The sequence below is a fragment of the Notolepis coatsorum genome (assembly GCF_963971535.1).
Source record: "Notolepis coatsorum genome assembly, chromosome: 16".
Taxonomy (NCBI): domain Eukaryota; kingdom Metazoa; phylum Chordata; class Actinopteri; order Aulopiformes; family Paralepididae; genus Notolepis; species Notolepis coatsorum.
Window position 1 is genome coordinate 66,117,184 of NC_140180.1, and position 27,411 is coordinate 66,144,594.

General features: G+C 44.2%; 1 protein-coding gene across 1 annotated transcript in view; it reads left to right on the plus strand.

The window, feature by feature from the left end:
* The window catches only part of nrg2b (neuregulin 2b), a gene marked incomplete at both ends in the record, with an annotated part of 383,066 nt that overhangs the window by 252,239 nt on the left and 103,416 nt on the right, over positions 1-27,411 (plus strand). Inside the window, 2 exons of the mRNA XM_084331870.1 lie at positions 1,076-1,178; positions 2,169-2,298. Of these exons, the coding sequence (XP_084187996.1) occupies positions 1,076-1,178; positions 2,169-2,298 (233 nt within the window). The remainder of the gene's footprint in view (positions 1-1,075; positions 1,179-2,168; positions 2,299-27,411) is intronic.

The following is a 27,411-nucleotide window of genomic DNA, read 5'->3' on the forward strand; positions in this document are numbered from 1 at the left end:
CAGACAACGGGTGTAGTATTCACACAGCTTCACCATAACTTGTCATCGTTTAATAATAATCCAACCTGACCTAATTGTGATCGATAGTTGTCATCAGATGGGGTAACCATTAAAAACAGCCTCACCGGGACAACAGAAATAGTTGTGACAGACGTGACCTTGGTGCAAACAGGCCTATACTCATCTACAGTACATATAAAGAAGTGTTTTTTCTACACTATATCTCTGTTGCTTGTCTGGGGAACAGTGAGCTTTGTCAAACCCCCCCCCCCCCCCCCTCTCAGATCATCCGTGGTGAAAACGCTTTAAACAAACATTGCTATTTCTCTCTCTTTTTACTTTCAGACAACTTGTCTTATCTTTTTTTTCTGACTCCCATCCATCCATCCATCCATTTATCCACCCCTCCCTCCCTCCCTCCATCCATTCATCCATCCCTCCCTCCATCCAGGCATGCCTCCATGTGTTCCAATCCCACCATGCCCTTTCCTTTCTCATTTCATTCCCATGGCCCATTGTGATACACTCTGATGCATGTAGGGGGCTCTAGGGCCACAGGGTCAGGGGTAGTAACTAAATGGACACAGATCATTCCCCAAAGGATTTACAATCCCCCTTTTTCCCCATGTGATGAGATTATGGTCTCACCCCTATGGTGAGATTATAACATTGATCTCTATTAGTAGGTGACTATAGCTTTAAAAGGCATGTGACATGATATCTATAGATGGAGTTGTTTTAAGGGGAAGTATTATGATGGTAGGAGATAGTAGTAGCTAGTAATAGTAATAGTAGCAACTAGCAAGTAGTTATAGCAATGAGAGATGCTATTATGCAATTAATTACCATAGTTGTAGTAGCGCTCATATGTGTTTTTGTGTGTGTGTGTCTGTGTGTGTGTTTGTCTGTGTTTGTGCACACTTTTGTACATCTGTGTCCGTACATATGTGTGTGTGTGTGTATGTCCACGTGCGTATATGTGTGAGAATGTATGTGTGTGTGTGTGTGTGTGTGTGTGTGTGTGCGTGCGCGTGTGTCTGTGTGCATATGCGTGCATGTGTATTTTTACCCACAGAGGCCGAGGAGCTCTATCAGAGGCGGGTCCTGACTATAACTGGCATCTGTGTGGCCCTGCTGGTGGTCGGCATCGTGTGTGTGGTGGCCTACTGCAAAACCAAGTACGTGTTGTGTGTTCTGCTGCAAAACCAAGTATGTGTTGTGTGTTCTGCTGCAAAACCAAGTATGTGATGTGTGTTCTGCCAGACACTATACTGTATAATGAGGAGACAGAGTTTTGAATGGGGAAATCTGTAACACTAAAGATGGCGGCAACAACTGAACATCTTGTTAAAATAATTCAATGTGATGTGATTTTATGTAAAAAATATAATTTACTGTATTTTGAGGTGGAACGTGAGCTTTAAAAAAAAATTAATTAACCCACGATCTCTGCCAAAAGTCTGAGAATTGTGCACTGAATGGTTGCCATGGTGTGTAGCTGGTCTAAGTGGGAAGAAAGGCATTGTTATATTAAAAAAAACGTATTTCTGACCAAATTATTATTATGTATTCTCAGTAATTCAATTCAATATTCTTCAAATATGAAAGAAAAACATTGATACATATGAAAAGAGTCTTAGCCATGGATGACTCACCATTCAAAGAAACAGGGGTCAGGTTTTGTTAGTCTTGTTAGTCACCGTTATCAAGATGGAAGGAACCCACTTCCTTATACTTTGACTCAACTCACTCACTGTGTCTGGAAGGTCTCATGATTTTAATATCAAAATGCAAAAAGGGCAGCTTTCCCATATGGACTCCTGTCTAAGAATGACTCACTGGCTGATGAGAAGAAGCCATGACATAAATGAACTGGTCATACTAGCCTCCTAGCTTGTGGCTAGTAGAATTCTACCCAGGTTAGTTCATAATTGTCCCCACTAGCTTGAATTTGAACAGGGTTAATGGACCCCCCTCCACACACACACACACACACACACACACACACACACACACACACACACACACACACACACACACACACACACACACACACACACACACACACACACACACACACACACACACACACACACACACACACACACACACACACACACCTCTCAGATTGTTGATGATGTTCTTTATCTACTCCCCCGCCCCCCCAGGAAACAGAGGAAGAAGATGCAGAGCCACCTTCATCAAAACCAGAATCAGTGTGTTGAGCAGCCGAACCGCATGCTGGCCAATGGGCCAAACCACCCCGGCCCGGGCCCCGAGGAGATCCCCATGGTGGACGTGAGTCTAAACAGACAAACAACAAACAAACAAACAAACAAACAATAAGAGACCCACACTCTATGCAGAGCTGCTTCTGCGCCTGTACACCGCACAACCAGCAAAACAGCTCTGCCCAAGTCTCTTATTACTGTAACAAAAACCCATCTCTGCCACCAACTTAGTTTAAAAGAAAATAAGATAAGATAACATAAGATAAGTATAACATAAGATAACATAAGATAGAATATTCCTTTATTGATCCCCTTGGGAAATTTAACATCATAGCAGCATGGGGGAGGGGGGAGGGGAGGCGGGTAAAGGTACACACTGACAGTATACAAGGTAAATGCGGTAATGACTTTGAATTGCATGTATACAGTACATACTATCACAAATAACCAAATATTACACTTGTCTAAACATTTATGAGTTATGCAGTGACTTCATGCAAAAGTGAAACAGACTATATTTTCAGCCTAAGGAAACCATACCTTCATGGCTGCGTTCGTCGTCATTTCCATGGACACAATGAATAAACATGGCTGAACAGACACTGTGAAGTGAAATAATGAAACCTTTTTCAACAAATGTTCAGTTATTATTTGTAAAGTAGGCTAAAAGTGGACAATTAGTATATGATTATTTATTCAATACATCACACGGAAATTATATGAGAATAAGTAGCACCGGTTAGTTTACTTCCTCATTGGGCAGAGATGTTTGACAGTGGAACATCTACCAACTCTCTGCGTAGTAGTGTGTAAGAGAACCATATAATTAGAATCAGAGTCTGATTGATGAGACCTATCTGTACACTGCAAAACAAACAATTAAATAAATAAATTATATATATATGTATACAGTATATATATATATATATATATATAAATTATTGTGATAATTGTGAATAGCTAAGATTATACACAAGAATAGGAAAATAGCGTTGGTAGCGGTATATGCCCCAAATCTATACGAAACAAATTTCTACACTGCACTCACTAGAAAAATGTTAGACCTTCCAGAATACTCATTTATAATTGGTGCAGATTTTAATGCCATTTGGGATCCTGCGTTGGATAAATCTTATCCCAACTTTTCCAACGAACAAAAAAATCCATCTAATGCGTTAAAGGATTGGTCGAAGAATACAGGTGTAAATGATCTATGGCGATCACTCAACCCCACGACCCGGAAGTACTCCTGTCGATCAGCAAGACATAAAACACTTTCCAGAATAGATTATGTTTTCGCAACCCCGAGACTATTTGATAACTATGAAGTGGAGATGGTACCCAATGCATTATCAGATCACTGTTATTTACTCCTAAAAGGATCATTTGGTATATTATCATCCCGAGCCCCAAGATGGCGATTTAACACGACACTGCTGAATAACAAGGAATTCATTACACAACTCAAAGAAGCTCTTTCAGTATTCCTACTAGAGAATGTGAAATCGGCGCCGGACCCTAGAATATTATGGATGTCGGTAAAGGGAATGATCAAGGATTTCAGGATAGCTTTTCCTCCAAAATACGCAAGAATCGATGCTCAAAACTGGCGGAACTGGAAACGCTTTACTCTACGTTATTTACTTCTTTACAGTACAACGACTCGGTTCGACTGGAATCCCAAGTTAATTTACTAAAAATAGAGATTAACGCCATTTATAAACAACAATCTGAAGTACAAATACGTAGCACAAGACAACAGCATTACTCTCAAGGTTCCAAACCAAGTCACCTACTAGCTATGCGATTAAGAGTTAACGCAAAATGTTCAGATATAACTACCATTAAAGCACAACAAGGACTTGTAACAGACACCAAAAAAATAAACGCGAGATTCAAAGAGTTCTACTCCAACTTGTATAAATCAGAAACGACCTTCGATCAAAATAAAATGGACACATATCTTAATCAAATGAACCTCCCCAAACTTTCAGAGAATGACGCTAAACAGTTAGAAACACCTATCACACTAGAGGAACTCAGGAAGGCCATATCCTAAATGCAAAGTGGTAGGGCTCCTGGAAGAGACGGTATCCCACCAGAAATGTACCTCTCATGCTGGGACATAATTGGACCCCTATTACTTAATATGATTTTATACTCATTCAAGGAGGGGAACTTTCATAAGAACGACAATATTGCACTCATAACAGTCCTCCTTAAAAAAGACAAAGACACCACCGAGTGCGGTAGTTACAGACCCTTAAGCCTCCTCGGAACCGATATCAAACTGTTCTCTAAGGTATTAGCCATCAGACTTCAAAAGCATATGACGTCTTTAGTTCATCCGGATCAAACTGGCTTCATAAGAGGCCGCTTGATCACTGATAACATAAGACGACTACTATACGTACTAGATGCCAGCAAGGACGACACCACACCTAAGGCAATGCTGTCCCTGGATGCAATGAAAGCTTTTGATAGGTTGGAATGGTCGTATCTATAGGCAGTATTAGAAAGGATGGGGTTAGGAAAAGGATTCATTGATATGATTAAAGTATTATACAAAGACCCATCGGCCATGATTACAACAGGTATAATCACCTCCGAAATCTTACCGGTATCACGCTCTTCTAGACAGGGTTGCCCTCTTAGTCCCGGACTATTCGATTTATCACTAGAACCTTTAGCACAATATATAAGACAATCCCAACTCATAGAACCAATCGTAATCAAGGGCACACAACACAAAATTAGTTTATATGCGGACGACGTAATACTGTTCATGCAAAACCCTAACACCGCAATGCCTCATCTTCTCAAGTCGATTGATGACTTTGGCGACCTATCGGGATTTAAGATAAATTGGCCAAAGTTGGCTTTCCTTCCACTGAACGCCCCTGCAAAAAATACACGTCTTCCAGAAGAAATACCAATGGTTAAACACTTTAGATGTTTGGGAGTTGAAGTATTCCCTACCATAAGCCAAACGGTGAAACACAATTACATAGAAATCCAAAATAAAATAAAATACGACTTTGACAGGTGGTCAAAACTTAAAAACTCAGTACAGGCACGGGTTTCAATAGTTAAGATATATGTCCTACCTACAATCAACTTCATCAGCTCAATGCTACCGTTACCCCCTCCAGATGGTTACTGGAAAAAAATTACACTCTTCCGCATACAAATTTATTTGGAATAACAAACCACCACGCATAAAAAGATCCACCGCACAGAGAAACAAAGCCGACGGAGGTATGGCATTTCCAAATTTTTTCCACTATTTTAAGGCGTACACTTTAAGACCACTGACAACCTGGTTTGAACCCCAAGCATCAGTATCATGGAGAAATGTAGAAGTAAATATAGTAGCACCACATAGACTGCAGGACATAGTATACACCAAAGTATCAATTAAGCAATGCAAACTGAAATTTGGCCCCATAATTACTCATGCGATCCGGATATGGCGTGAAACACAAAAAAAATATTCTAACCCACATAAATGGCATAATCATACTCCCTTATTCAATAACAATGCACTCCTGATTGGAAAACGACCTATAAGATTCCCTAGATGGGAAAAGCAAGACATACATACTGTACATTAGGAGATGTTTTCAACAAACAGGGTATTTGTAGTTATGATGAAATACAAAAAAAAAGAAAATCTCACCGGCTCCACATATTATTTTTACGCACAGTTATTGTTATGTTTGAAGGCTCACGGTGTTCCATTAAGGATACCAATTGTACACCACAGATACCACAAATTCTTCTATGAAAGAGAGACATCGAGGGGTTTTGTATCAGATTTTTATCATCAATTACTAACGTCCTCGTATGAAACCCTCCACCTAGACTCAGTCTGGAGGAGGGATATACCAGACCTGGAAAAAGATTTTGATTGGCAAGAAGCCTGGGCAAATGTTCGACTTGCATCAAGGAACCCGGACCATCAACAAATCAATCTTAACTATATTCATAGGACATACTTGACTCCTATAAGACTGAACAGAATGGGTCTTAAACAAGACTCAAAATGCTCCTTATGTACAAATGGGGACGAGGGGACATTTATGCACATGTACTGGGACTGCCCACCAGTTAAGATATTCTGGAAAGAAGTGACCCAGCAATTATCAAATCTCTTAACTCTGAATATACCTGTACACCCCTCTGTATTACTGTTGAATGATGTTTTTGAGTGTGCAGTATCTATACAGCTAAAGAGATTGGTTTTATCTGGTATCACAGTGGCTAAAAAGCTGATAGCATCACGATGGTTTCAACCTGAAAAAATGTGCCGGAAGGTCTGGATTCTTACATATCTCGATGTGATTTATCTAGAAATATCTACAGCAAGAATTTTGGGTCTCAATGAATCCAAAATGTCAATGTGGTTAGAAGTGGTGGAGAGAATAAAAGCTAGCATATAATGGTAGGGTCTGGTTAGGAGCGAATGATAATGGATGGATTATCCATTGTTTCAAGTTTCAAGTTTCTTTAATAGTTGTCATACAGAAGTACAGAATACTTTTATACAAAATGCTTCTTACTGTTACACTCCAGAGACTGTGCAAGACAAGATAAGTATGAAATAAGATAACATAGTATAGCATGTAAATTAGAAGTAAAAAAATTAGGTCACAGTGTTCAGTATAGACATATGTACAATGTTCGATGCAGAATAGACGTAACTGAGTTACCATATAATATACAATATACTATGCAGTGTACTAATATACAATACTATATAGTGCAAGGCAGAAATGGGATGAGGTGCAATTTAGGTACAATTTACAGTAGGTGTACGAGTTGTAGTGCAAATCCTTTATCAATAAATATAAAGTGTGTTTGTGTGATCTAAAGTGTGGAGAGTGGGTGCTGCAGTGTGTTGTTTGTTTAAGTGAGTGTGTGGGTGTGTGTGCTGTGTGCATTTGATGGTTGTTGCATAGTGTTTATTGTTCGTTTAGCAGCCTGATGGCCTGGGGATAGAAGCTTCTTCTGAGTCTTTCTGTGCTCGCCTTAAGACTCCGGTATCGCTTGCCTGACCGCAGCAGTTCAAAGAGGCAGTTGTTCGGGTGGCTGGAGTCCTTGATGATTCTCTTAGCCTTCCCCCTGCACCGCTTGTTGTAAATGTTCTGGAGGGTGGGAAGCCCCCCTCCAATTGTGCGTTCGGCTGAACGTGTCACTCTTTGTAGTCTGCAGTGCTACGGTCTTGTGCAGTGCTATTCCCAAACCAGGAGGTGATGTTGCCAGTCAGGATGCTCTCTATTGTACATGAGTAGAAGTTCCTAAGGATCTTCTGACTGACTTGGAACTTCCTTAGGCGCCTGAGGAAGTAGAGGCGTTGTCGTGCCTTCTTCACAACACTGTCAATGTGTGTGGTCCATGTCAAGTCCTCGGATATGTGGGCTCCGAGGTACTTGAAACTGTTCACTCTCTCAACCGGTGCCCCGTCGATGCTGAGGGGGCTGTAGTCCTTGACCCCCGACCTCCTGAAGTCCACAATCATCTCTTTTGTTTTGCTGACGTTCAGGGAGAGGCAGTTCTCCTGACACCACTGTGACAGATTCTCTACCTCTTCCAGGTAGGCCCTCTCGTCGTTGGCAGAGATCAGGCCCACCACTACTGTGTCATCAGCAAATTTGATGATTGTGTTGTTGTTCCGCTGTGCCACGCAGTCATGTGTGTACAGGGAGTAGAGGAGGGGGCTCAGAACACAGCCCTGGGGGGCCCCTATGTTGAGCGTGATGGATGAGGAGGTGCAGTTGCCTGCTCTTACCACCTGGGGTCTGCCCGTCAGGAAGTCCAAGACCCACTGGCAGAGGTCATAGTTCAAGCCCAGGTCCCTGAGCTTGGCTATGAGTTTGGAGGGGACTATGGTATTGAATGCTGAGCTGTAGTCGATGAACAGCATTCTCACATAGTTCCCCTGCCTCTTGTCCAGGTGTGATGCTGCTGTGTGCAGCACATGGGCTATGGCGTCCTCCGTGGACCTGTTGGGGCGATATGCAAATTGCAGGGGGTCCAGGTTGATGGGGAGGGAGGAACAGATGTAGCCCTTCACTAGCTTGTTCTGAGGCCCTGCCACATACCTCTAGAGTCAGCCTGTTCAACTTTATCCCTGTAACGCCGTTTTGCCTCTATTACTGCTCTCCTGACGTTGTATCTTGCCGTCTTGTGTTCTTCCATGTTGCCTGTCACCAGCCCGGTGTTGTAGGCTGATGTGTGCACTTTCAGAGCCTCACGGACGGATTTATCTACCCAGGGCTTTTGATTTGGGTATATTCTAATTGTGGTAGAGGGGATTGTTTCTTCTACCAGAGTACAGACAAAGTCAAGCACTGTTTCAGTGTATTCGTTAATATTGGCTGTGTTATCACGGAATACACTCCAGTCTGTGCATTCAAGCGCAGCTTGGAGTGTCTCCTCTGACGTCACGGTCCAACGCTTAACCTCTCGCGATACTACCAGCGTTCGCTTGAGACTTTGTTTATACTTTGGCAAAAGAAAGATGGCGGCGTGATCGGACTTACCGAATGGACTAAGAGCCTGTGACTTGTACCCATTCTTAAATTGCGAGTATACATGGTCTAATATGTTCTCGCCTCTGGTGGGACAGGTCAGATGCTGATAGAAATTCGGCAACACCTTTTTAAGACGCGCGCTGTTGAAATCGCCCAGAACCAAAATGGCAGCGTCAATGCTAGCTATCTGTAGTCTGTTTACCTCGTCGTGTAACTTTGAAAGTGCGGCCCCAGTGTTCACGTGTGGTGGAATGTACACTCCGATGAGGATGATGGACGTTAACTCCCTCGGGAGAAAGAAGGGTCCAGGGGGGGGTCCAGGGGGGGGGGGGGTGCGAGCAAGAGCATATGTGTGTAGGGTAATAGATAGCAGGTATTAGGGGTATATCTTGTATAAGACATTTATCTAAATGGTGAATTCATTGGATGTGCACTGTTAATTAATGCTTGTATATCTAATCTTGTGTTGTCATGTTTGTGTACAGTATGTGTTTGTTTAAAAAATTCTAAAAAAATACAAATATATATATATATATATTAGAGGTGGGCATAGATTAATTTTTTTAATCTAGATTAATCTATCTGCAATCCTGGATTTAATCTAGATTAAAATGGCTCAACAAAAAAAAAGAAAAACCTGCCGAAGGCATTCAAAATATGTGTGTTCTACCCAAATAATGACCAGAAGTAAGTCCTTACTTTTTTTTTCCTCCTTATGTTTCTCAGGTGGCCCATTACACCATGAGCCCATCTCCCGTTTCCTAAATGCATTACAGACTGTTTGAAAAAGCTGTTTTGCTATGATAATTGGTAATGAAATATCAAAATAATGTTCAATAAGATGTACTTGTGTTTAATAAGTTGTTTTATTCAGAAGTTAACACAAATAAATAATATTACCAGTACAGTACAGTATCTAGCACACTCTCAGGAGCAAAACAGAAAGAATCATTTCAAACTTGAACTATGTGACATGGCTTGAATCAGTTGAGTGGAGTTGCTCCGTGGCCAATGGTGTCAACTGTGGTTGTACTGGGCAGCTCCCAGGTGTGAATGGAACTGTGTGAATGTGAAGCAGGGCGTTCCTGAAAAAGAGCATCTGTGCTCAGCGAACCTACCCTGGGTAAATAAAGGTAAAAAAAAAAAAAAAAAAAAATTTAGATTAATGCGTTAATTATATTATCGCGCGATACTAGTATAGCATTAACGGCTGTTAACGGCCCAGCTCTAATATATATATATATATATATATATCCATCCTCTCAACAGTACTGCAAATTTAGCCTTAAACGCCTGTCGATTGCATACCCAATGTAAATTGAAAGCTATTCTTGAACCATTATAGCACATGCATGAGTCTGGCCTCTTTTGAAAGGAAACATTCAGAATTTTCTTCCACAACAGGAAGAATCACTCTGAGTGCTACTGTAATAGAGTTACAGAGGTTTGAACACACTGAAATAAAAGTTTTTAGAATTATTTTGCAAACAGATGCCTCTTACACGTTCCAGCTGAGAGGTATTAGCTAGAAGACACAATGGGGCCGTAGCCTGAAGTCTTATCTAGTACAGTTCCAAAGTTGAGAAAACAATATATATATTCTGGGAAACATCCCTCAAGTGAGGTATCGTCCTTTCCAGAATTTCATTGGCTACAAAAACGGTCAAAAAGAATTTTCACCAAATATTTTCACCAAAAATCATTTTCACCGTCAGAGGTGATTGGTCACCGGGAAGGCAAAACCGGAGGTGGTAACTTTTTCTAAACTGACATTCGTTGGCTGTTTGGTCTTATAACCCAAAATTGGAAGCACGTAATAGGTCAAGTAGGGTGTCAATAAAAAAATTACAAAAATGTAAAGAAAAAATTATAATAATAATAAATGTTTTCTAAAACGCTAATCGTGCGTTAAAAAAATTGTGGCGTTAACAGAATTATGCGTTAACGCATTAATGACACGTTAACTTTGACAGCCTTAATATATACAGTATATATATATTAGGGCTGTCAATCGATTAAAATATGTAATCGCGGTTAATCACATGATTGTCCATAGTTAAGTAAGGGATAATCAACAAGTAGGTGTGCGTTAAGCGGCTTTAAGGCACGACATGGAGGTGAAGAACAACCTGACATTCAGAACCAACCGTTTAATGCTCACTGACAACTTGATTATTCTGCTCATACCATGGTAATTTGCTAAATAAAAGCATTCACAATTTTTTGTAACGTGTTGCGAGGTGTAACGTGTGCAGTGTTGGGCAAGTTACAGTACTTTTAAAAAGTAACTAGTTACAGTTACTAGTTACTTCTTCCAAAAAGTAACTAAATTACTTAATCAGTAAAAAATTATAAAAGTAACTAGTTACTTCAGAAAGTAACTATTGCGTTACTTTCAAGTAAATTTTTTACATAAACAACATACACAAATCTAAACTATTTTAATGTTGCTGTGGGACAAAGTGAGACTAGCCTCCAATCAAATGCCATGTATGTAGATATTATAATTACTATGTTTATATAGTGGATCATACAAATACAAACTCAATAGATGTTTTGGAACTTTTGATATGTATTGCCCCTCAACAGGCCACAACTGGGCAACATTAAATTATGCTTGTTAAGCACTATACCAAAAATAAATAATATATACTGATTGATTGAACATTTTAATTAACAGATTGCAGAATGAATACAGTACAGCTCAATACACACAATTGTTAAGGGGATGCAGACCAGAGAAAGACTTTCGTCTTGTTTACATCAGGGTCCCCCATTTTCAATTCATGACATTTATGACATACACAACATACAGATATAAGAATCTAATCTAATCATCTAAACAAATCTAATCATGACATTTAAGACATGCATGACATACAGATATATATATATATATATATATATCTGACTCTGAGCACCTGAAGACTGTGCTATTAAACCAGGAAGTGCAGCACTATGTCAGCAGAGTAGAGCCTCCACTACTGCAGTGCCCTGCGCTGCCTGCAACACAACAAACACAAGAGTGAACAAAAAACGCTCATGGACCCACGGTCTGTCGTTGACTGCTCGCTTGTGTTGTTCGTTGGATTCGTTTTGGATTATTTGGGCTCGCCAAACCAACTATCAAAACGTACACGGACGCGGTCTCACGTTGACTGAACTGTCGCTGGGTGTCAGACTCAGATGCTTTCGAACACCCGCCCCCACCTCTACCTCTGATTGGCTTACCATGACATGTTACTCAACCTCAGTCAATCGCGCACTGCCCACTAACAAAGGAAAAAAACGATTGCTTCTTGGCGCAGAGATCTGTCTGATGAAAAAAAAAGCTTCAATCATAGTAACGCGCCGTTAGATTACTCGTTACTGAAAAAACAAAAAAACGATTGCTTCTTGGCGCAGAGATCTGTCTGATGAAAAAAAAAGCTTCAATCATAGTAACGCGCCGTTAGATTACTCGTTACTGAAAAAACTAACGGCGTTAGTAACGCCGTTACTTATAACGCCGTTATTCCCATCACTGAACGTGTGGGAGGCTCACACTACCCCCACTATTTCCTGTCTCTGCTGTGCAGGCGTCCCCCAACCGACCTGTAGGAGTCGCTGTCCACAACGTCCAGATTACCACCCATCGACTTCCACCCACTAACTCTGCCAATTGAATTAGTATGGCGGCTGGCCCAAGCCAGAAGCAACGCCGACAGCCGGAGTCGAACCCGGTGTCTCCTGCGTTGGTGACGAGTGCAATGTCCACTGCGCCACCCAGCCGCCTGCATTCACAAATTTTTGTGTGAAAATTTTGCACTTGCCACTGGTGGTGTGTTTTCCTTCTCGTCGTTAGTTTATCAAGTTGATAAGTCAGCTGTGCTTTGCCGCAGTTGATAACAATTGAGTAAAGCGTTAATTTCGCTATAGTTACAGGTTGGGTAGCAGATAAATTTAGAACAGTGATTAAACTTGAGCCGAACTACATGTGCATTAAGCGGTTTTAATGCACATCTGCCGGGCTAATTGGAAAAGAGTATTCACCCAGACCATGGTATAATCGTGATTAATCATGCATTTTTATCTATTCAAAATGTACCTCAATGCTGCTACAAGTAGGGGCCAGACATCCCCATTCGTCCAGGATTGTCTCGGTTTCAAGCTTTGTGTCCACAGAGTCCCGACAAATATCTGTAAAAGAGTAAAATGTCTCGGTTTTCAACATTCACTACCAAGTTGTCCCAGTTTTCACCACAATTAAAATAATAATTATAATATTATACTTGTTTTCAGCGCTTATATAGACATTTATTATGTTCTGACCTACTCAACAACTATTTAGGTTTTGGTGGATTTTGGGAGAAAAAACTTTTTTAGTCTGCCAGGCACTGTCCATGGTGTTGAAAGGCGCGCACAGTAGGTGTGCTAAGCTCTGAAATAATTGTCCCCCATCCTGATAAAAATGCCTATGGTACATAAGCGTGTATAAGCGCATACATGTATAAATGTATACATGTGCGCGTGTGCATGAATGTGCAGTACACTTAAGGCTCCCGATTTAGAGGTTTGAAAATACAGTATGGTCACCCTAGCTACAAGGATAGATTTCAATAAAGCTGTTCCCTTAGCAACGGAATAGCAACAGAATACTTCTGAAAAGGTCTCCATTGCTAAGGGAACAGCTTTGGCCCTTGTTTATTTCCTTTAAGCAACTGTATTAACAAACATTGTAACAGAAAATACAAAGGGGCCTATTTATAATGTTTATGGTGTCAAGTTAGAAAGGGTCTATATAAAGTAAACAAATGAGACCATTGCTGAAACATTTGGTAGCCTAATTCTAATGATAAGACCTGTCCTATTATCAAAAAAAAAGTCCTATTTTGCTGTGGTCAGAGGTCATAGGTAACTACAACAACTCTGCTAGTTATCTTGCATCTGTCATCATGTTACATCAGCATAGCTATGCAGCAAGTGTTCATTTATTGCCCCTTTGAGTGCCAGAACATACTCTGACATCAAATTGGACAATTCTTAATTTTGTAGCACATCAGTTTGTTTGTTTATTCAGAACATGTCATCACCATCTCACTACTCTGGCAGAGCTATTTACAACAGTAACGTTAGCATGCTAACTCGCTAAAGTTGCTAACAAGCTTAAAATAAGTCATAGTTATCCCGTTTCCATCAGCAACAATAACAAAAAATATTTATATAAATTACCAAGCCACTTTCTTGGCAAGGATGGATGGATTTAACATTATGTGTCACAGGCAGCCCCAAGGAAAGGCTACAAGAAGACTGACGTTACCAGGTAAGACTAGATGTACTCCGGTGGTACTGGTAACTCAATTCACAACGACGGTAACTGCAAATAATTTTTGTCTTGTCGACAGACCCATCTGGCAGGGCTTTGTACTGTAGCTGATCTTTTTCTTTATTCATTGCTGCTTGCTATCGCCATCCGACTTAACGTTAATGCTAGCTGATTCCTAAGCTAGGGGTCGGGAAAAGGGTCATTACAGAATGTGCCATAATGTGTAAAAAATGTGTCCCATTAAAAAAAAAATTGTTTACTCATTATTAACATGTTAACTTTTACAGCCCTAATATATTTATACATGTATGTGTGTGTGTATATATATATATATATATATATTATACATGCACAGTGAGTCACTGCTCTGCTAACCATGAATATCTCATGGTTAATGTTGAGCTATCTACCATCCCAGGGAATTTACATGTACTATTCTGTCTGCAGTATACATCCCACCAGATGCTAATGCTAAGCTAGCAATGAAAGAACTGCACACTGCCATTAGCAAAGAACAGAACTCACATGCAGAGGCAGCCTTTATTGTTGCAGGATATTTTAACCACTCTAACCTAAAGACTGTGCTCCCCATATTTCACTAGCATGTTTCTTGCCCTACAAGAGGAAACAAGATATTAGACCATATTGTGTTCCTTCTACCCAAGTACAACACACTCATCATCACTGTGTGAAACCCTCAGTTAGAACAGCTAGAATTATGGCCTGAGGGGGCAGACTTTGAACTGTAGCACCGGCTCCAACACACAGACTGGAGTACGCTTGCCACCCAGTCCACCCTGGACTCCCACACAGACATTTATTACTCCGTTTTAGACTATATCAACTCTAACATTGACATTGTCACCACCCTCAAACGGATTACTACATTCCTCAATAAGAAGCCGTGAATGAACAGAGAGGTCCATCTACTGCTAAAGGCACGTGACATCGCTTTTAGATCAGGTGATGCGCAGGCCTACTGCTCAGCCATCAGCTGGGGCCATCAAGCTGGCCAAGCACACCCATGAGCTAAGGTTGAGGAGCACTTCAACAACTCTGACCCCCAATACATGTGGCAGGGCATCCAGGCCATTACAGCTTATAAACCTACCAACAACTCCCCCCAACCACTGACTCCTCCCTCCCTGGTGAGCTCAATAACTTGCATGCCCGCTTTGACAGACAACCAGGAGGAGCCTTTCAGGGCTGTTCTCCTTGCTGACCACCAACCCCTCCGATGTGTGTGCGGCACTGAGTGCTTGTGCGCTCAGGAACTGTGCTGAGCAGTTGACCGAGGTCCTAATTGACATCTTCAACCTGCCACTAGTCCAGGCAGTTGTTCCTGCATGCTTCACAATCACGTACACTGTGCTGGTGCCAAAACACTCCTCTGCAGCGAGCCTTAAATACTTCCGCCCCAGTTGCACTCACCTCCAGCATCAAGTGCTTTGAGAGGCTGGTCCTGGCTCATCTCAAATCTGGCCTTTCACCCTCACTGGATGAACACCAATTTGCCTACCATGAGGACAAGAGCATGGAGGACGCTATCTCCACAGTGCTACACTCTGCCCTCTCCCACCTGGATGACTGCAACACCCATGTGAGAATCGACTTCAGCTCAGCATTCAACACCATTATCCCCTCCAAACTCATCTCCAAACTTGGTGACCTTGTGGAAACCAAGACCTCAACATGAACCCCTCTGTCTGCAACTGGATACTTGACTTCCTAACCAACAGACCCCAGTGTGTTATGTTAGACAATCTCACCTCCTCCACCCTCACCCTGAACACCGGCGTCCCGCAGGGCTGTGTGTCTAGCCTTCTCCTCTACTCCCTCTTCAGCCATGACTGCACTCCTGTACATGGCTCGAACACCATTATCAAGTTTGCAGACAACACAACGATGAGTCAGACTACAGGGAGAAATTCCAGCACCTGGGGGCATAGTGTGCCGACAACAACCTGGCCCTCAACACCTAGAAAACCAAGGAGCTCATCGTGGAAGACCAGAGCTGGCACACACACCCCCATCCATATCAACGGGATGGAGGTTGAGTGTGTCCAGCTTCAAATTCCTGGGGTCCACATCTCAGAGGACCTCTCTTTGACCCTCAACACCTTGACCCTGGAGTGTTGGACGTCCCACGATGAAGACCGGGAGGACGTGACCCTCTCTGCGCCGCCCCTTTGCCTCAAATAGATCCGCTATCAGCTCTATCTTTAATCCTTCAAAATGTTCAGTTGCTATCGCTATCAGCTCTATCTTTAATCTTTCAAAATGTTCAGTTGCTATCGCATGCACTTATCTGTGTTTCACTACACACATGAGTGCATGCTTACCAACTGTTCGCCTGTTTTACTGCAACACTACTATCACCGACATCTAAGAAGGGAGATCCCCCCTTGAATGGCCCTTCTAAGGTTTCTCTCCTCCACATTGCCTGTGGTGCATTTTAGGTTTTAGTGAGTTTTTCCTTACCTTCACGTAGGGTCTGTCTGGGAGTGTTGCATTTATTTTGCATTTATTTTAAAAGAAAATTGACTTTATGGTGTTCTTGTTTTGTTCTTGACTTATTGTGATGTTTCTTCTTGACTTTTCTTTTTTTTATCCACTTTTTCTCCCATTTTCAATTTTCTCCCATCCCAATTTTGTATCGTCCAATTCAACCCTCCCCTGTCTCGAACGCTGTTTCTTGCCTCCCACAAGCCGGCTGCAATGTGGACGAAGCCATACATAGCACGAGTCCCCTCCGATACTCGAGGTAGCAGCCGTCGCATCTTTTCACCTGCGCGGCGCAATCTTTCAGCGTCAGGGGTCTGCGCTTTGGAGGGGCGCCGCCCCCATCGCTTCTTGATTCTACTGCGCAGGCGCACCAACCGACCTGTAGGAGTCGCTGTCCACAACGTCCGATCCCCACCCCTCAGTTTTCCCTCCCCCTAATACTGCCAATTGTATTAGTACGGACGACCAGCCAAACTGAAAACAATGTGGAGAGCTGGGCTCGAACCCAGCGTCTCCAGCATTGGTGGTGAGTGCCTTGCCCACTGCACCACCTAGCCGCCCTCTTCTTGACTTGTTTAAAGAAGACGTGTCCGGCCCATGGGGACATTAACGTGTGTTGTTGGGCCTTACAAATAAATTGTATTTGATTTGAATTTGACTCTTCTTCCTGAGGAGACTGAGGAAAGCGCACCTGTCTCATTAGAGCATAGTGAACTTCTACCATTGTGCCATTTTTTTTTTTATTATTTTTTTTATTGATCTTTTTCCACCTCCTTTTTCCTCCTTTTTTCTCCCATCCCAATGTTAGTCGTTATGCCAATTCCCAATCCCCTTCCTGGTCGCTGCAGCTTTCCCAGCGTCTCCTGCATTGGTGGCGAGCGCCTTGCCCACTACACCACCTAGCCACCCTCACCATTGCGCCATATTAACTAACTGCATCAGTCTGGTACGGCAACTGCTCTGGCTCGGACCGGAAAGCACTGCAGAGGGTGGTGAAATCTGCTCTCGATCTCTCTCTCTCTCTCTCTCTCTCTCTCTCTCTCTCTCTCTCTCTCTCTCTCTCTCTCTCTCTCTCTCTCTCTCTCTCTCTCTCTCTCTCTCTCTCTCTCTCTCTCTCTCTCTCTCTCTCTCTCTCTCTCTCTCTCTCATACACACACACACACACCATATAAATGCATGGCTGTGTTGCTTATACTCAACCTATACTATTTGAAAAAAAAATTCCCTTTTATCCTGTACAGCAGCGGTTCTCAACAGGGGTGCCGCAGCACCCTAGGGTGCCCCAGAGAGCTGCCAGGGGTGCCTTGAGATTTAAAAAAAATAATAATAATAATTTTTAATTATTTTTAGATTATTTTTAGCTGCACTGTTTTCTATGAAAATACCATATTTGGATACGTTTTACCATTTCTCAAAATCTGAAAATCATTATTTAATAAAACACAGAAAAGGATCACCAAGTTACTCTGGATAAAAAAAAAACTTTACAGACAACATTGAGACAAAGCTTCCTGACACATCTCCATCCAAACTCTTGGAAGAACTCATTGAAATCTCATCTGATACCACCTGGAGAGCTCGTTTCAGAGTGTGGTGCTGACTACCAAGTATCTCATGATGCAGCAGTTCTGTATCATAGTCGGTTCCGCTCGGCGTCACTCATGCACTGTCCTCGCACACGTGCACGCGCACTGAATAAAGACCACAATGTACCTTTAATCCCAATATTTGTCTGACCACACCCCTATCAGCTCACCTACATAAGCAGGTGTGTGGTCACCTGCTCTCCTCCTTTCTCGCTTTCACCACAAGGAAGTGCCTCGGTAGATCCCCACTTGACGTGATGTAATGGTAGAGAAGAGAGTGGAAAACAAGAGATACGTTGACATCATATCTTTATTTTCTCTCTCACTATATTCGAGAAAATACGGCGATATTGTCTTCGTACTGGAGTGTCTGGAAGATGATGATCATTCTAAAAATCCTCCACCGGTTTTCGTATTGGGAGTTCGCGCCGCTACATGCCTCCCAACAGCAGTCCTTGCTGTGTGCTGGTTGCGGTAAAGGCACAGCTGGACTGTAGGACGCGCCGCTGTTGTGAGAAGCGGTGGGTTCCAGGTTTGGTGAGTAATGTTTTGCTTGCGAGCTCCGCTTGTCTGTTAGTGCTTTGGGGGCTAGCTGACAATGTTTATGAAAACCGGCCCCAGACTAGGGTCTTTTGTTCAGCCTCTTAGGCGACGGCGGAAGACCTTGGTCTGAAGCCCATTATAATTAACTAGTGGGCCACGACCAATAACACTGGTGATCCCTGTGTTTTCTGGACGAGTGGATGTTTTTCCTGTCACCGTGAGGCCCCTTCTGTCATATACAAATGAGAGTATTCCCTCACGAGGAAATATGGGCATGGATGTTCGTTAGCAGAAGATCTGTGTTCAAGTCAGCTACATCCCATGGGAATTGTGCTGGCCCCGCCGGGTGTTGGTAAAATCACCGTTGTAAAACTGTGTTAACATTTCGTTTCTCTTCTCTCTTAAACAGTGAGGAGGGTTTCAGAACGGCGGCCTGTCTGAGTGATTGTTATATCATTGTGTACGAGTTCAGGTGATAGCTGCTTAGCTTACGTGCTAGTGGTGACCTACTGTTAGCCAGTCAGCTGTTAGCTGCGGCGCTAGCCTGTTGTGATCACTAGGCTAGGAAACGTTAGCTTGCGTGCTAGTCGTGGCCTACCTAGGCTAGGCTAGGAAACGTTAGCTTGCTGCTATCGGCCGAGGGCGGCCGTTAGCTTAATGCTACACTGTTGAACGTGCTTTGATTATAACATGTTTTAAACACTCTTGACTACGACGTCATCTTTGACAGAGGATGTTCGTCGAACCTGCCCTGAGCCAGGACGGCAAGGACTGCGTCAACAAGGGGGAACGTAGCGACGGGATGGAGCGGCGACGCTGCCCAGGTCGACAACACAGAACGGCTGTGTTTACTACGGTGCCTTGTTAGAGGCTGCAGTTTCGCTTGATCTGCGCTCAAGGTAGGCAAGGTCTGACCAGACCTTGAGCACTTCTTCTTGCTTTCCCTTCTAAATGTTTTGTAAATAACGATGTTTTCCAAAACGAGTGTTGCTGCACTACATTTAGGATACGATGCGAGTTATGTGTGAATTGTCTTGTCACTGGTATTTAGCTTCTCCATGCAAATCGGGTTGTTTGTTACAGATGTGAAAATGATCTGGTTTGTTGTGTTGAGAAACATCATGTGTGTTTATGTACTGTGTACTCACAACTAAGGGGGTTAAACTAACCTATAAAGCTATGCTTAGTGACATATGAGTAAAGAATTATTCTTTTCTCAGCCTGTAATGACAATGAACAGTGTGTTCACATATTAACAGGTTTACCTGTTCAACTGGCCGTATTAAGGGTAAAGTAGGAGGGTTGTGTTTTCCCCCCGGTTCCCTGGGGACTTCTTCATCCTCCTCTCAGACATGTTGTTACACTACATTGTGTCACTGTGTGGTAGGGATACGATGTAACCCTTAGCTTGATTGCTGAGGTTAAACAGCTTGAGAAACTTTATTTTCCTAAACGAAAAGATTGTTTGGTCGCTTTTCGTGTGTGCTTAGCAAGGCCTGTGGCCGATACTAATCGAGAATTATGTATTCTCTCATTATGAAAAACGGCGTTCCTCTGTAGAGTGTTTTTGCCATTTTTTGTAGGTGATGATGGGTTGTGTGTGTCATGTGACCTACAACTGGGTTGGGCTGGCCACAGAAGCACATGTGTAAGTTTGGTACCGGGGCTCTTGGAGAGCCCTCTCTATTCTGTGTTTTTTCCTTAGTAAAAATCAGATAGCAGGTTAGCACATGCGCTGTGTGAAGCTGTTAGACGCTTCATGGAGCTGACTATGACTGTGTCATACTCTCTTTTTGTCATTACATCGTATCATGGGTGTGGGGTCGTAAAGGGGTGAACTGGTAACCTTTCCTCCCCCTTTTTTCTGTTGTTCAAGGGTAAACCCACCTGGCCTTCAAGGTTACTGTCACATTGCGTTTCGGCACGTTACAGGGTAAGGGGGGGGGGGGGGGGGGTTTCCTGGTCCCACGCCCTGGAATATTGGGCGTGTGCACCGCAGAAATTCCCCCGCCATAGAGTACGTCACCGTGCGCGTCTCTGTTGGTAGGACTTCCGTGTGCTGTTCAGGTCCATATGATGGATCTGTTTCTGGGGGTGGTCAGGGCTCCTCCTCACGAAGCGCCTATTCGGGCCTTCTGTGAGTTGGGACTCTCCTTCCATGTGAGGGAGCCTCCTCAGAGTACAGAGCCTCCTCCTCAGATTGATAAGGTGAGTGGAACCTCAAGAAGGAGTCCTACTCTATTGTGTGTGTATTCGATTCAATTCGATTATTGAGTGTGTATGGGTTCAGTGCCTCCTCCCCGGAGAGCCCTAAAACCAAACTTTTACATGGCTCAAGGTGCAATATATTCTTTTCAATCTGTACAGCTCGCGTGGGAAGTCTCTCTGGGGGTTTCCGTCTCCTCTCTATGGGAGGGTGGTGGAATGTAAAAATGTAAAAAAAAATTACCCCCGGCCGTGTAGACTGGGATACATACTGTTGGTGCTTCCTTCTTTTCTTTTAAAAAGAGTTGGAGTTAGGAAGTATCACACCCCTCTTGTCGTTCCCCTGGGCGCCTTGTGGATTCAATGACAGGTCTAAATAGCCTGTTCATTGATGTGGTTGTGTCCCGACGCACGCATAGTGCTAGCTCGGGGTGTTCTGTAATCAGGCGACTGACTGGCACGCCTTGGTTGCTTGGGGTTAAAACGGCGTTTTTATAAAGCAACTGGGATGGAGGTTTTTCCTCTTCCGACGACCTGTTTTGGTTGTCGACGGATTCTCGTTCATATCTGGGGGATGATGACGGAATGGATCTGAACATATGTAGAGGGGTCTCACGCCCTGGGGGTGGGCCACCGGGCGCGGTTCACCCCGAACGTCTGGGTGGCGCCTTCTTTTCATGTTTAAGATCGACACGCATATCTGCCCCTTCTCCTGGAGTAGGCATGTCGGCGTGGTTAGGGCACAGGACTGGTTCTGGTCACGCTGGTCCGGATCAGTTGACCCCGTTGTCCGCCGGGGATGCAGATCTGCTGTTCTGGTACCCTGAGGGACTTGGGCTTTTTTCAGGGGAAAAATGCCAGGTCGGTCCGGGTGTCACAGGGTTAAGCGCTATGGAGACCCTGGTTGGGTACATTTTTTACTCAGCACTGTCGTAATGGCTTACGGCCTTGCCAACCTGTACACGCTCGATCTCGTCAGATCTCGGCCGCTACGCAGGTTGGTCCTGGTTAGTACTTGGTTGGGAGACCGCCTGGGAATACGAAGTACGGTGTGCTTGGGGCTGGTTCTCCATTCTTTTCGCTCCTCTCTCACGCATGGCGAAGAGGGGCCTGTTGGGGTGGTCTTTGACCTCCTCTGGTGACCCTGTGCTTCCCGTATCACCGGGCCCGGTCCGAAGTAATGTTTCGTCGACCCGTAGGCCTGGGTTAACCCTTTTTTGGAAACTGAAACACTTGTACTGCGGTATAGCCGGTGTATACCCGCAGGTGTGTTTTGGAGTTTTTTCTTGAGGGGTTATAGGAACAACCACCGCATTGGGTAACACCAAGGTGGTTGATTTCCCTGGTGTGTTGGAGCAGTGTCAACTCCCGGGTTCACCGGTTGAGGGTGCCCCTGCACGTTCACGACGTCTGCCAATCGTGTCAGCCTTCTCTGCCTCAACCCCTCTGGGTGGGTTTTTTTTAAATGGAGGCTTGGTCATGCAACAACGCCAGCATACGCCCCTTCCGCCGGGGCGGCTGTGTTCAGCTGTCCCCTCTGGCGCCTGTCTCGTCCGCAGTCTCCAGGCTCGGGTTAACAGTCTGTTGCCTGGTTTTTCCCCGGTGCGCTGCCTGCTTCCGTTGGTTAACCTTTTTTGTGTGCTTACGGCCATGCTGACTGCCTGTTCTGCAGGGTCAGTGTGCCAGGCGGTGTACTATTGGGGGGACAGGGCCCGCTCGGCTGAGGGGCCTTTGTCCGAATACGCTGGCGATGTGGGGGGCGGGGTCACTAAGTGCCCACCTGGTGGGGTCTTGATGCTGGCATCATGGACCTCTCCGGGCCCCCGTTCCAGGGGGTCCAGTCCCTTTGGTGGGTCTGGGCCTTCCTTCGCGCTCCACTGCTACGGCCTTGCCACGGGGTTGGGTTTGCCCTTGACCCCGTGATTCTGGGGGCAGTAACGAGGTTGTTCCCTCCGTTCGTTCCCGGGTGGCATGCGGGTTGTGCGTGTGTGTAGTCGTGGGGTCAGGCCACGGTCTGCTCACCCTGTGCGTTGAGTTGCTTGAGTGCCTCTTCGCACGGTCGGGTCCGTCGCCCTCCCGGGAAACCTCCAATAGGGGGGTGCCCTCCATTAGGGGGGGTCGGGGGGCTCGGCCCTCCCTGTTCTGATGGTTGTGGGGGGCTTTCAGCGGGGTATATTTGTCGGCCGGTGGCTCCGCTCGGCCTCCCTATGTGCATGAGTGACGCCGAGCGGAACCGACTATGATACAGAACGTTAGGTTATGACTATAACCAAGTTCTGTTAATAGTGGTGACGCTCGGCGTCCAACGCCGCTGCAGCCCTTGATCTCACCTTGTGGTGAAAGCTTGGGAAGGAGGAGAGCAGGTGACCACACACCTGCTTATGTAGGTGAGCTGATAGGGGTGTGGTCAGACAAATATTGGGATTAAAGGTACATTGTGGTCTTTATTCAGTGCGCATGCACGTGTGCGAGGACAGTGCATGAGTGACGCCGAGCGTCACCACTATTAACAGAACTTGGTTATAGTCATAACCTAACGTTAAGGTGTTGATACCATTCAGCACCACATATCTGTGTGAAGCTGGCTTTTCATCCATGACAGCTCTGAAAACAAAATATAGGGCTAAGTTGAGCCTTGAGGATGACATGCGTGTTGCCTTGTCAAAGATCTCCCACGTATTGACCGTATTATTAGCCAGCAGCAGCAGACCTCGCATTGAGCTATAAATGTCCACTGAGTGAACGAGTGCTTATTTTCTGTATTTATTTATATTTTTTGAGAAATGGTAACTTGGTGATCCTTTTCTGTGAAATGGTCACACTTATCCAAAAAATCCAAGCCTGCTTGCCTCAACGACTACCGCCCTGTAGCTCTCACCTCCATAGCCATGAAGTGCTTTGAGAAGCTAGTGAAGGGCTACATCTGTTCCTCCCTCCCCATCAACCTGGACCCTCTGCAATTTGCATATCGCCCCAACAGGTCCACGGAGGACGCCATAGCCCATGTGCTGCACACAGCAGCATCACATCTGGACAAGAGGAAGGGGAACTATGTGAGAATGCTGTTCATCGACTACAGCTCAGCATTCAATACCATAGTCCCCTCCAAACTCATAGCCAAGCTCAGGGACCTGGGCTTGAACTATGACCTGTGCCAGTGGGTCCTGGACTTCCTGACGGGCAGACCCCAGGTGGTAAGAGCCGGCAACTGCACCTCCTCATCCATCACGCTCAACATAGGGGCCCCCCAGGGCTGTGTTCTGAGCCCCCTCCTCTACTCCCTGTACACACATGACTGCGTAGCACAGCGGAACAACAACACCATCATCAAATTTGCTGATGACACAGTAGTGGTGGGCCTGATCTCTGCCAACGACGAAAGGGCCTACCTGGAAGAGGTAGAGAACCTGTCACAGTGGTGTCAGGAGAACTGCCTCTCCCTGAACGTCAGCAAAACAAAAGAGATGATTGTGGACTTCAGGAGGTCGGGGGTCAAGGACTACAGCCCCCTCAGCATCGACGGGGCACCAGTTGAGAGAGTGAACAGTTTCAAGTACCTCGGAGCCCACATATCCGAGGACTTGACATGGACCACACACATTGACAGTGTTGTGAAGAAGGCACGACAACGCCTCTACTTCCTCAGGCGCCTAAGGAAGTTCCAAGTCAGTCAGAAGATCCTTAGGAACTTCTACTCATGTACAATAGAGAGCATCCTGACCGGCAACATCACCTCCTGGTTTGGGAATAGCACTGCACAAGACCGTAGCAGACTACAAAGAGTGACACGTTCAGCCGAACGCACAATTAGAGGGGGGCTTCCCACCCTCCAGAACATTTACAACAAGCGGTGCAAGGGGAAGGCTAAGAGAATTATTAAGGACTCGAGCCACCCGAACAACTGCCTCTTTGAACTGCTGCCGTCAGGCAAGCGATACCGGAGTCTTATGGCGAGCACAGAAAGACTCAGAAGGAGCTTCTATCCCCAGGCCATCAGGCTGCTAAACGAACAATAATCGCTAAACGAACAATAATCACTATGCAACAACCATCAAATGCACACAGCACACACACCCACACGCACACACACACTCACTCAAACAAACAACACACTGCAGCACCCACTCTCCACACTTTAGATCACACAAACACACTTACACTTTATATTTATTGATAAAGGATTTGCACTACAACTCGTACACCTACTGTGAATTGTACCTAAACTGCACCTCGTCCATTTATGCCTTGCACTATATAGTATTGTATATTAGTACACTGCACAGTATTGTATATTGTATGGTAACTACGTCTACGAACATTGTACATATGTCTAAACTGAACACTGTGACCTCTTTTTTTTCTTCTAATTTTTACTATGTTTTTATTTCATACTTATCTTGTCATGCACAGTCTCTGGAGCGCAACAGTAAGAAGCATTTTGTACAAAAGTATTCTGTACTTCTGTATGACAACTATTAAAGAAACAAACTTGAAACTTGTGAAGAAGGCACGGCAACGCCTCTACTTCCTCAGGCGCCTAAGGAAGTTCCAAGTCAGTCAGAAGATCCTTAAGAACTTCTACTCATGTACAATAGAGAGCATCCTGACTGGCAATATCACCTCCTGGTTTGGGAATAGCACCGCACAAGACCGTAGCAGACTACAGAGAGTGGCCCGTTCAGCCGAGCACACAATTGGAGGGGGGCTTCCCACTCTCCAGAACATTTACAACAAGCGGTGCAGGGGTAAGGCTAAGAGAATTATCAAGGACTCCAGCCACCCAAACAACTGTCTCTTTGAACTGCTGCGGTCAGGCAAGCGATACTGGAGTCTCATGGCAAGCACAGAAAGACTCAGAAGAAGCTTCTATCCCCAGGCCATCAGGTTGCTCAACGAACAATAACACTATGCAACAACCATCAAATGCACTCACAGCACACACATCCGCATACACTAACCTTTTTTTTTTTATCCACTTTTTCTCCCATTTTCTATATTTTCTCCCATCCCAATTTCGTATCATCCAATTCAACCCTCCCCTGTCACGAACGCTGTTTCTTGCCTCCCACAAGCCGGCTGCAATGTGGACTAAGTCATACATAGCACAAGTCCCCTCCGGTACTTGAGGTAACAGCAGTCGCATCTTTTCACCTGCGCAGCTCGATCTCTCAGTGGCGAGGAGTAACGCGTGGGAGGCTCACGCTGCCCCTGACACTTCCTGATTCTACTGCGCAGGCGCACCAACCGACCTGTAGGAGTCGCTGTCCACAACGCCCGATCCCCACCCATCAGTTTCCCACCCCCTAATACGGCCAATGTGTATTAGTACGGGCGACCAGCTAAACTGAAAGCAAATGTGGAGCGCTGGGCTCGAACAGCCGAGCCCAGCGTCTCCAGATTTCGTGGCGAGCGTCTTGCCCACTACGCCACGTAGCCGCCCCGCATACACTAACTTTAAACAATCAACCCACTGCAGCACCCACTCTACACACTTTAGAACACATAGACACACTTTATATTTATTGGCAAAGAATTTGCACTACAACCCATACCTCAGGACACCTTACTGTAAATTGTACCTAAATTGTACCTCATCCCATTTCTGCTCTGCACTATATAGTATATTGTATATTAGTATATTGCATAGTATATTGTATGGTAACTCAGTTACTGCTATCCTGCATTGAACATTGTACATATGTACATACTGAACACTTGTGTCTACGTACGTGACTTATATTTTTTACTTTTACTTGCTATACTTATTTTATTTCATACTTATCTTTTGTCTAGCACAGTCTCTGGAGCGTAACAGAAAGAAGCATTTTGTATAAAAGTATTCTGTACTTCTGTATGACAACTATTAAAGAAACTTGAAACTTGAAATATGCTATTTTTATGGAGAACAGTGCAGCTGCAACAGATAGCACTTTAGTGATCATTTTCTGTAATTTTATTTAAAGAAATATGCTATTTGATTTACTTCTACAAGCAGTGTAATGTCAACAGTACTAAGCCATTTAGACCTGAAACACCTGTTAATAATGCATTATATAGCCTGCATATACACACAAATGTGTTTCCCGGTTTCTTAAATAAACATTATTTTGAAAGCAAGCACTTTTGTCATCATTGTAGCAAAAAAGACAGGACCAGAAAAGTCTTTATCGTATGTAGGGGTGCCCTGGAATATTTTATTGAACACAGGGGTGCCTTGGCAGCAGAAAGGTTGAGAACCCCTGCTGTACAGTACAGGGAAGTTGTCATTTATCTAATTAGCATACAGCATTTCCTTCCATTGCAGGGTGGTATAAACCAGCCTAACGTTAGTTTTACTTTTAAAGCCAGTAGCCAGCTAGTTGTCCACAAGGTCCATGGCAGCAGCACAAAATATGATTTAACATTATTACAGAAGCTAAGAGAGAGGAATATTAACATTATTACAGAAGCTAACAGAGGAATATTAATGTTATTACAGAAGCTAACAGAAAGGAATATTA